The sequence below is a fragment of the Populus alba genome, chromosome 1 (assembly GCF_005239225.2).
Source record: "Populus alba chromosome 1, ASM523922v2, whole genome shotgun sequence".
Classification (NCBI taxonomy): Eukaryota; Viridiplantae; Streptophyta; class Magnoliopsida; order Malpighiales; family Salicaceae; genus Populus; species Populus alba.
Window position 1 is genome coordinate 50,224,356 of NC_133284.1, and position 11,677 is coordinate 50,236,032.

Consider the following 11,677-nt stretch of genomic DNA (forward strand, 5'->3'; position numbering starts at 1 on the left):
TTTTTATGCCCACTTTCCTCATCAGTTACTTGCATCACGGTTGCTGGTTCACTTCCTGTTAACTCAATTGCAGTGTGGTCCATGGATTGTTTAATCCTAACAGATCTTATAGAAGATGTAAAGCAGAATTCTAGCTTTAGAGACCGAAAATAAAACCAAATAATCCAAAAACAAAAACCCATCACCAATCAGTCCATCACCTCATAAACAAAAACCAACAGATCTTATCAGTAACCTTGTTTCCATCACCTCATTAACAAAAACCCATCACCAAAAAACAAAAGGCGAGGAGAGGAAATTGATGCTTCTATGATGTACTTGTATTGAACAAAAGAACTTGTTTGAGTTCTGTCATGAACTTGTCCTATAGGCTAAAATATTTTGGATTGGAGAGGTGAGAGGGAGAGCCTCTAGTACTAGGATGGCTGCTCTGATCAGGGATTTTTTTTTTAGCCTCTGGTAGTCTAATAAGGTTAGGAGAGAGACGGGTAAAAGTTTCTATTTATACCAGTGGTGGTTAGGGACTTTTTTTAAACCGGTTCGGTTCGGTCCGGATTAACTGGTTTTTATATTACAAAACCAAAAACCGAACCGAACCAGAATTTTTTTAAAATATTCTAATCGGTTTTTTTTCTGTTAATTTTTTTTTGGTTTTTTCGATTTACTTAGTTTACTGATTTTTTTGCTCATCCCTAATTTTTGCACAATGCCATTTAGTTGCTACCAAAAGAAGAAGAAAAAAAGGCATCTATAAACCATATTGACATTGTGCCTACCCTGTAAGAATTTGCAAATTAAACGTTGTCGATATTTTCAGGCTAATTTATGAAGTAGTACAATACGGCTTATGATAAGAAAGAACATGGAAGTCAGAGAAATGAAATCGAATTAATGACGCTAGAATACAATTATCTGAAGATGAAGCGATTGAGTGCATCTGAAAATAATGGTACATGGAAGAACTTGATAACTAGAACCAGCTGTTTAATATTTCGAACAATTAAAAAATTGTAATATCTGTAAACTCCTACAAAAATTCTGCTTTAAAGACACTTCCTTCCGCAAGACTTCAATGTTGACAAATAAGCTGTCCACTATTTACCTAAAAGCAACCAAGACACCTGGAATAAATTCCAGTGATTAGTAACCAGAAAAACTTTTTCATGCACAAGAATCTGATCCAGAAAATCATTCATTGCGAGTAGGAGATGGAAAATCCATGTAATCTGATGGTTTTTCTATGTTTATAGTAACTTGATTTTCTTTTTTTTCTGAAGGCTGAAAAACAAAACAAGTGGTGGATGAAAGAATTTGACAGCACAGAATAGAGAATTACCTCAAATATATGCTACAAGGTAGGTGTATAGGTTGAGAACTGGTCCTATCATCCCATATCTTCAATAAAAATCTCGTTACTATGAGCAACCAATTTGATCCTTGAAGACGACATTTTTCAGCCAGCTTCAGACCCAAATCTTTGTAGGAAGAACTCATCAAGTTGTCCCCAGTTAAGGGTACCAGATTCGCTCGAGCTACCAGAAGGTAATGATCTAATGCATCCAAGGATAAGTGTAATATCCCGGTGAAGTCTGATATATGGGACACAAACAAAAACAACTTGAGCTCCAGAAAATGAATTTCCATGCAGAAGCAGGCAAAACAGAAAAACAGTTGTGGATGCTCTTGTAAGATAGTAAAAGGCAGTACCTGCCCTTTGCTTGAGGACTGCTGATCTCAAACCGTGAAAATGCTTCTGAAGTTTCTTTATGCAAGTCTATAACCACTTGCCTGCAAAAATCATTGCAATGCAGGGATAAGCGTTTCCATCAAAACCCAAGAGAAAAAAACTGCTGGGTTTTTGAGATTTTGCTCTGTTTTCATGAGAATACATTTTTCATCAAGAAATATGGTTCCAGAGATACCATGAAAGTATTTAACGTCAATAAGTTTCTTAGAAAATAAGTTAGACTAAACACACCGGATGCATTTCATTCAAGGAAGGACAATTTCTTTGTTTAGACCTGGCCACAGAGTGATGCCAATATTGGTTCAAGAAGATTATTAGATAGAAAGAATCCTGAAAATTTTGGGTAACTCTTGCACAAATTATTTCGACTGAGCAGTTTTTCCATTACAAGATTGCAACAACAATTTTCATATGAAACATGCCAAAGAAACATTTTTGTCCGTTTAAAATACAGCATACGTTAATTCAACAACAGCTAAACTGCTTAGCAAATTACAATTATATATCTAAGCTGCCAGCCACTGCACTGAATTGAGTAATCTAACTGTACTCACTAGTGATCGCTAGAAATGCTAACGAAAAACTTCAAAATAATCTGTTTTAAGACAAAAAAAATAAAATAAAAAACACAGGGATAAACAACTAAATATGCCTCAATATCCACTTCAAGCCATTTTACTTCAGGATTTTTGTCATCATTGGACTATGCATTACATAACCATGAGATCAAAGTCATACTCTACATTTTGTCGCATGGAACAGCAAAGTATATGCTGATATTGCAGCAAGCAACTGAGTATTATTCACCAAGCTATGTTTAGAACTCACCTGAAAATTGCTTGAATATCCGCCTCATGTAAAGTTCTAGACAAGATACGTTGTAGGTAGTTAACCTCCTGCAAAAGTTGAACGGCTAATCAGGTCCAATTCTCCAAGGATAATTTTGGTTGAACAACCATAAGGAAAGAAACCACCTCCCAAATCCTAACATTATAATGATTATAACAGCTACTTGAGTTCATACATTTAGCAGGAATTTTTTAGATTAAGTTCTTAATCTAAGAAAGCAAAGACAAAGTTTATGTCATGAGTGGAATCAGATTGAGGACTGTTAACATGCTGTAGATTTTCACCAAACAACTGTATGCAATGAAAAGACATCTGCACATCAACCACAATAATATATGGCCATGTCAGCCCACTCTGAAGTTTATCTACTTGACTAAAGTGTTCAGAGCAGGCATGTTTGGCATTTCCAAATTGCCAAGATCCACAGTAAGAGGACACCACAAAAGCCTCTAGTGTATTTGGAATTTGGAACATTCCAATTTACAATTAGTTACCTTTACAATTTCTTTAGCAATCAAACTAGGCTGTGAATCAGTATCTATGGGTCTATTCCAGCTCTCGACAACTGGAGGCAATTTACGTAGATGATACAACACCCTTTCCCTCATTATCTGAACCAGCTTTGTAAGTATCTCCTCTTGATGAACCTTATAATCCTGAGTTCAAAAATAAAACCATGTGAAATTTGAAACTAAACAGCATAAAAGCCTGTTCATCCACAGACAAAACCAGCTCCAAACTACAAGAAATCCCAAAAACAAACAGGCATTGAAAGAGAAGTTCCACGCATTGTATGCATTGTCATGCATGCCATCAATCAGTAGCAAGAGAGCTCAGCAAATTAAATAGAAGTTGCACACATCACAATATTAGCATGAGAAGCAGCTTAAACAGCTATATACCTGTGCTACTCGATCAATCTCTGACAATAGTAATGCTTTCCGTGCTTCAGGTACTTTAAGGAAAAGAACTCGCCTGATTTCTTAGCCCAGACAGCAAGCACAAAGAAACTCAGAAATGTCAGAAAATGATGAGCTAGCAAATAAGAGCGGCAAGAAAATTGTCTTAAGCAGTGCACTTAACAATTTGAAACAAGAACAATCATTAAATGTATATCAACCTACCAGAAATAATAGCATATACAAAACTGATGACTTGACTAGCAAGGGCCAAGTGCTTCGATGTAATAGATTTCAAACCTGACACCTTCAGCATTGCATAGACCAAAGTTAGTAATTAAATGAACAGCTGAGCTTGCTTCAAATTGATTATAAATAAAAGAGCAAAGAAAATAATTTGAAAATAAGGCAAGCAAAAAGAGAGAATAATGGTTATCAGTTTGTTGGCAGGAAGAAAGATAAAGAAAACATTCAGGGTGTGATGTTGGTGTTTGGAGACTCGGTGGAGCACTTCACAGCTATCAAGGATTTGGAGGCTAAAATTGGGATAACCCACAGACCAAATATCATAAAAGCATGCAAGACAAGAATGGTTCCCTTTTATGACATGTCAACCAGAAAATCAAAACCTTTTTTGGATTTTAGAATGTTAAAATACAACACTTTGGAGAAAGCAAATGTTAACGATTAGAAACTTGTACCTGCATGGCACCAGCTCCGAGAATAAGTTGACAAGTCCTTGTATTGAAGAATTTTAAGATCTCCACAACACGATGAACAACTTCTGAAGATAGCGTTGACAAATAATTATTCATATCCATGTATTCTGACAACATCTTCAGCAATATTAAGCCACTGGGAAAGAATAAACACACACGGCATCAGCAATTGTTCACTTCAGAAAGTATTTTGATTGCTGAAAATTAAAAATAGTTTGCAAAATGAAAATAACAAAACACAACAAGGAATTCTTAGATTATAATCTGTCAAACATACAACAGAAAATAAAGTGTCATCAAGCAGGGGATTGCTTAGCCACACTGGCAATAACTAATGACATTAACTATAGACACAATGTCAAGATTTAAATGAAATAAAGAAAATGTTGTTAATGACCTCACAGAAAACCACATGCAAAAAAACTGATATAAAAAGGTCAAAAAAGAAAACTAACCAGTTTACCATGTGATAACCAACACCTCCACAAGAAAGAGTTTGAGAAGTGGATTTCCCGCGCTCCTTTACCTTATGGTTGTTACGCTGAGCTGAAGATGTTGCAGTCATGACTTTATTACTTTCAGTTGGCTCAGTTGAGGAAGTCGATTTTTTTTGCACAGAATTTTGCAAAGACACCTCTGTAGAGTTCATTCTCACTAGTTTTTGAGCAACATTTTGTGCTTCATTGTCAATCACAAGTGAACCATCATTGCTTGTTCCCACTTCACCATAGCTTGTTGTCATCTCACCTTGAGTATCATTTAGAGCCTCAGAGATCAATGGTTCAGAATAAAACAATGAAGCTACAATAGCCTGAAATTCATCAGGGACATCTACTTCCACCCATGTCTCCTGATCAAGCACTGCCTTAATTTTTGTCATCTACATCCATCAATGTAAAGGTTAGCCAGATGAGAAACTGAAAGTGTCTTAAAAAACAAACTAAATAAAGGGGAAAGTGGAAATGGAAACTAACTCGCATTTCATGTTGGAAATCAACAAAACCCTTGGCCTGTGATTGCACTGTTCCACGAATACTATACCCCAATCTTCCACCAATCTGTTTAAGTTAGCGTACAAATAGCATCACAGACATGAACAGAAAGTTTTTTTTCATGATACAGAAAACTATATAGAACCTTTTCAGTGGCAGTTATAAACTCTTGGGTGATGTTGAATATGCTTAAAAATTCCACCAATCTCAGCTTAGGATGAAGAACAGCACGGACCCCGAGGAGCTTCGCCCATCTTCCATGAGCAGCATCACAAGCAGCAAAGACAGCTTCTGTGTTCTCTCTCAATACATCAGCCCTGTCAAAGATCACAATTTGTTCAGAAAACTACACCAGTTGAACCAAATTTTAATGTAAATCAGAAATGAATCAACACCATTAATTTGCAGATGCAAACTGGAAAACCCAACTGAAGGTTCAAAATCACCTTCATTGCAGGTCTTATTTTTGCAGGAATTGTTCTGACATAAATTGGCTAGATGGGATCTGAAGCTGGTCAAAAAACCAGCCTATAAGAGAGATGAGACAGACTGGCAGTGACTAATTAACAACAAGGGCAACTTAAAAAACCGTCATCACAACAGAGCTTCTGATCATGATCAGCAATTTGGAGATTACCTCCAAACATGATAGCGTTCTTACCTTCTTAAAGTACACTAATATCAGACAATCTTTTTTTTTTTTTTTTTTTTTTTATAAGCACACTAAACAGGAAGTTACTTGATGCTCAGTTCAGTTCAAGTTGTGAAAGAGGGATACCGAGTAAATGCAGGCTCAATTATATTGTTCCAAAATTGACCAGGGCAAAGAAAAAACATAACTAGTCCTGTTTAAATCTCTTTGGTTTTTATTATATAGAATTCCATAACAGATTTTAAATCTTTTCTTTGCCAAGCAATTATTCTTTAACTAAAACAAAGAAGTGGATTGCACCTTTTATTACATGTAGTAGTAATAAACAAATAGCACAAAAAAAAAAAAAAAAAAAAAACTGCAATGGAACATGGGTCTTGAATAAAAACAACCCACAAAATTCCACAAAGATAAATAATAACTACAACAAATTTGGTCACAAGAAAAATATCATGAAAGCACTAATAAAATAAATAACCATAGAGTTGTACAAACTTATAATCCCAGCCATTATTTCTGTTGTGTAGTGATTTCTGCTATGTCAATTTTTTTTTATATAGCGTTTACTCTTACATAAAAGGTAAACATCATGCAAGTAACATTTTAAAACTATCACAACAAAGGGATCAGAGTTCACCTAAAATTTCTCGAAATATTTGAGGGGCTTGCTGCATCATTTGGTTTCAGCTGAGATGATGTAAGCGTGGAAGTACTTCTCTGTGGAGAAAAGGGGAGAAGTGAACTGCCTTGGCTACCACTCTCATAAGCTGTTTCAGCAGTAGCTGCACCAACTGCAATTGCAGCAGCAACTGAATCAGCGGCATAGTGTCCATCAACACTGCACATAATCCACTCAATTGCCTTTTTCACTTCAGCAGCCTGCACTAAGTGTGCCTGCATTTACTAAAATGAAATTATTTGTTACTTAAATGGCATATAATGAAGAAAACTAAAGGCTTGAATCAAGCAATCAAATCATTTCTATGATAATCAAGCAGCCAAAAATCAAGGTCATGTCCACCAAAGCATACTAACAAATCAACAACCTAAGTTTAGGAGTCTTGTAAACCACAAATTCTCTTGAGCAAGGCTTAATTTAGCAACTATGCCCCCATAAAAAATAAAAAATGGATTTTGGTGGCAACAATCCACCTTCATTACATTCAGGCTTCAGCTGCCCAGTATATCTGAGTTAAAGGAAAAATCAAAGCATGTCCAGTACATCATCAAGAAGCTTACAAAACTTTGTGTCCAGGAAAAATACTTGTGAATTATACATTACCTGCACGATGTTGAAAATAGCACTTAAAAGCAGCACAAAGTTTTCAGATGACAAGCTCCTTAACTTGCTCGCTAGTGATAAACCTCCACCTGAGTCACCCATAAGTGTAAGAAAAGGAGAGAAAATGGAGCAGAAACTCATAACAAGTTGCTTATCTCCAATAAAAAAATCACCTTAAAGAAAATAGACAAGTACTTGCAAATTAATGAGCTCGAAATTTTTTTAAAAAATCTTGTAGCTTGTACTCACCATCTGTATCAGCTGTTCGCTCTGCAGATGTTCGCTCTGACTCCAGAGATTGGGCCGAAAAGGCAGGAAGCAGCTCTGCAACTGCATTCTTAATAGTTGTTTTCATACTGGCTGTAAGAGTATCTCGGTATATTCTCAACACAGAGGGGAGCTTGGCCTGATACCAATCAATTGGTTTAACATAATCAGCACTGATAAGCACAAATTGCAGTCCTAATAACAAATTACCAACTAAGAGCAGCAACATCTTACAGTGATGCTGCAGGATGGGACCTTCACCTACAGTCCCTTACCAGGATCCTACTTCAGAGTGACCATAACTGGGAAAGGATCTTATTGGAAACAAGTTCAATCAGAAATTTATCCTACCAACACTGGAAAAAATATTTGAATTCTGATATTTGAACTTATGAGCTCACATCATCCAGACTTTTATTTCAGTTAAGTCAAACTTTTCTATCAGCATGAATGACTTAAATTTTACTCATGTTGGATAATTCACATAAATTCCTATAACAAGAACTAAGATATGGCATCAAAGAGTATACATCAACAGCAAGAGTAAAATTATACAAATATTTAAGAACAAACAACAGCAGAAGTTGTAACGAAGGCAGTTATTTTCATGAAAAAGTACTAGACGCAACACTCACAGTTCTAAGCAACCCAACAATGAGAGGGAGAAGATGATCTCGAAAATTGGAGGTCTCTTCATCATCCAACTTAACCTGCTAAACATGATCCATTCCAAAGAACAGCAGATATTACTCATAGAAGTTCAATAAAGAAGACAAACAAAAATAGAAATACAAGTCATTAAAAAGTCCTTGAAAGAACAGTTAGAAAAATCATATTATGCAAAAACACAAGCATCAGGAAGATGAGGTACAATTAATATAAGTTAAGGGCAAAACCAACAACAGCCACTCATTCCAACTTTATACGCTTGATAGTACATGCTGTATTAAATGTCTTGGATGACATGAAATTCAAAGATGCTTTCTTGTGTATAAATATAGCCATACTAGAGTACCAAAAAAAGCAACATGTTCTTTGTCAAAACAAGAAAATGGATAAGTGAAATTAAGCTTACTTCTTCATCTTTTCCATTCATATACATGGAATCCCTGGTTTTTGCTTTCGATAAAAGAAGCAAATCTTTATCCCTAGCAACATGTATTGAAGCTTGCATAAATTCCGCTGAAAGAATGCTACAAAAACAAATGTAATAAGTTACAAAAGAAAAACAAAATGGTATACATTTCCTCTCTAAATTAAATTATATGACATTTTGTATTGCATTTTACATAACAACCAATAAATTTATCACTATTACCTACTTGAAATGATTACTGAAGAAATTGCAAATACAAATAAAAGAAAAAGGCACCATCCACAAAGCACTAGGACCAACCAATCTCACTAAGTGTAAGTTAAGTCAACCCATAAATAGAAGTCCAAGCAAACTAGAAAACCAAGCTTACCAAACAGCAATTGCTGTTAATTCACCTCGTCCCTCTTAACACTGCCCATCCTTTCAGGAGACCTCATCAGGAAACTCAAACTAATTCAGTCATAAGCTTTCTCAGAGTTCAACCTAAGAACCACCAATTGTGCCTCTAGTCGTAACATTCCCCACTACCAAATATGTGCCCAAAACCATATCTACAAGTAAAATACGGATTGAGGGAACTTCCTGCCCATACCTTCATCAGAATAAATTCTAAAACTCCCTCAATATATTTTCGCATCAAGCACACAACAGCACATCACCTCATATGGTAAAAAATTTCCCATGATCAATATTGCAACTCAAACAAAATGAATAGTATAAAGAGCTAAATAACACAGCCAATGCAAATGGAAGTTCAAATTGGCAAATAACTGATGCAGACATATTTTTAGAAGAAGAAAAAAAAGATACCTGTTTATGGAATCTATTGCAGCTGCTACATGATCCCGTAGGTGACGAAAACAATGTAGACCAGTCAGCTCATCTGCATTCTATCAAAGACAAAGAATGCACACGATTTAGGTCAAAAGAATAAGCATTTACCACAACCAAAACTTCTAATTACACCAGAATTCAAAATATACCAACAACTGCTGCAAATCATCAGTAACATCCAATGCTGCGGCACAATCTGCAGATGCAACAAGCTGTGTACCACCAAAAAAAGAGTAAGAAAATCAACTTGCATTACAAATCATCAAGAAAACCACAGCCTAAACCCCAAGCGCAACACTAATATAACATAATTTTCCTAAAACGCTTATTTATGAATAAAACCATCACTCCCTCTCAAATATCCAATATAACACAATTAAACGCATGCCCAAGAAACAAGCCAAAACAAACAAAATGGCAATGCTAATTACAAATTTAAGCGCAACGGAGCCTGTGCAACTAACATAATTTAGCTGAAAACAACAATTAAGCATACGTGCTAACAAATTTCAATAAAAGGCATGCAAAAAAATTACCAATTTAAGAGTGGAAAGAGCCTGATTAACATACAAAATAAGGCTCAACTTATTTTGCAAAGCAACCAAATTCCCTCTACTAACATTCAGCTCATGAATCTCCATTGCTGACTCAACCAAATTCTTATCCAAAACCCTAATAGTCTCCTTCAACTCCCTAATCCTCTCACACCCCTCAACAATCTTCCCATTCAAATCCTCCAACTGCCCTTGCGCCTCGAAAAAGGAATTCGAACGCAACGATATCTCCTTCACCAAATGCACCTCCACCACGTCCAAATACTGAGTCAACTTCTCCTGCAACGACAAATTCGCCACCCCATTCGTAAACGGACACGCCGCATGAAACGTGGGCCCATCTTCCAATGCAAAATCCTCTTTAAAATACAGCGACGGAACTTCCCTCAAACACGCAACAAGCGCCTCGCCTTGCCCTACAGCATCCAAATCCAAGTCCAAATTGGATTCCTGCTCGTTGTTTTTGGTGTGGTTTTTGATGTCTTCGAAACGAGAGTGGATGTCGGAGATGGAGGACAAGTAGGGGAGGAAATCGGATCGGGAGATATCGGGTTGTGGGTGTTTGGTGATTACGGGAGTGAAATCTGGAGGAGCAACGGACCACCAGCCGATCCAGGCGGAGGGATCGGAGGAGGATTTGAAGGAGTGAGGGTTGTTGAGGACGGAAGAGAGGTTTTGGATGGTATTGGAATTGTTGGGTAGCCTTCCTGACAGAGAAGAAGGAAGAGAATCCATTGCTCTGCTCTGTGTTTAGGATTAGGAGGATCTGAGTGTTTTATATTACATGGGAAATGGGATTGAATTCCAGTGTTGGATCTCAGTGCTGGGAATTGGACTGAATGGAATGGGATTTGGTTGGGATCCCAAAAAAAGAAGGAATTTATAGAGTGGACTGGAGGGAGAATGTGAGTGAGAGTGACTGATTGGGCCAGTCAATGTTACGGTCTGCTTGGCCAGCGATACAACCATAATTTTAAAATCTTTTTCATTTTTAATTGTTTAAATTTTTAAAAATAAAAAAATATATATTATTTAATAAATTTTCAAATAAAAAATATTTTAAAAATTAATATTTATTATTATTTAAAATATACTCGCTTAAAAAATCAACATGTAACTAGATATTAAGTCCGAACTTCAAGACATAGCCTAAAAAACACTACGACTTTGAGAATATAATTATAATTATAATTATTTTTTTATTTTTATTTAAAAATATATTAAAATAATATATTTTTTATTTTTTAAATATTATTTTTTAACATCAGCATATCAAAATAATTTAAAAATATTTAAAATATATTAATTTAAAATAAATAAATAAAAAAATTTTATTTTTTTTCAAAAAATTTTTTAAAACACGTAAAAACAAATAGGATCTATAGGTGCCCGTGTTTAAAAAAAAATAATTCTTTTATTTAAAATAATTTTTTTAAAATATTTTCATAAATTATTTTAATTTGTTGATGTTAAAAATATATATTTTTATAAATAAAATTATATTAATATATTTTTAAATAAAAAATAATTTTAATTAGCCATATGAATTCAGGGAGATTATTCAAGAAAATCACATCATGAACCTGAGGGAATCCTTCAAAAGACTCCTGAAGAATTAGTGCAAGGAACTTCTGCTCTGGCTTTCACTGCCCATGTAATGCACCCAGGCAACCAAGAAGACATGTCAAAGCAAACTGTCCCTTAGCCTGTAATTATGGCTGAAACAAACCTTCGCTTCATCCATGCGACTATATGAAGCAGAAAAAGGGCCTACAGAGGCTCAGGT

General features: G+C 35.4%; 1 protein-coding gene across 3 annotated transcripts; it reads right to left on the reverse strand.

Moving 5' to 3' along the window:
* Positions 1–869: 869 nt before the first annotated feature.
* On the reverse strand, positions 870–10,816 carry LOC118037831 (vacuolar protein sorting-associated protein 54, chloroplastic). 3 transcript variants are annotated; one of them, XM_035043938.2, is made up of 19 exons: positions 9,874–10,809; positions 9,487–9,549; positions 9,314–9,393; positions 8,483–8,600; positions 8,043–8,117; positions 7,390–7,546; positions 7,141–7,229; positions 6,496–6,752; positions 5,352–5,523; positions 5,189–5,272; positions 4,670–5,094; positions 4,197–4,350; positions 3,721–3,802; positions 3,499–3,578; positions 3,091–3,252; positions 2,576–2,643; positions 1,708–1,788; positions 1,337–1,589; positions 870–1,121 (listed from the first exon to the last, which is right to left on the reverse strand). In XM_035043938.2, the coding sequence occupies exons 1-18, from the start codon at positions 10,624–10,626 to the stop codon at positions 1,454–1,456; spliced, it is 3,036 nt and encodes a 1,011-aa protein (XP_034899829.1). In that variant the 5' UTR covers positions 10,627–10,809; the 3' UTR covers positions 870–1,121; positions 1,337–1,453. The 3 variants fall into 3 exon arrangements, with proteins under 3 accessions (XP_034899829.1, XP_034899828.1, XP_034899830.1); XM_035043937.2 differs by having other exon boundaries at positions 8,043–8,120; XM_035043939.2 differs by lacking the exons at positions 870–1,121; positions 1,337–1,589; positions 1,708–1,788; positions 2,576–2,643 and having other exon boundaries at positions 3,114–3,252; positions 3,499–3,571; positions 8,043–8,120; positions 9,874–10,816.
* Between the last annotated feature and the right edge of the window lie 861 nt (positions 10,817–11,677).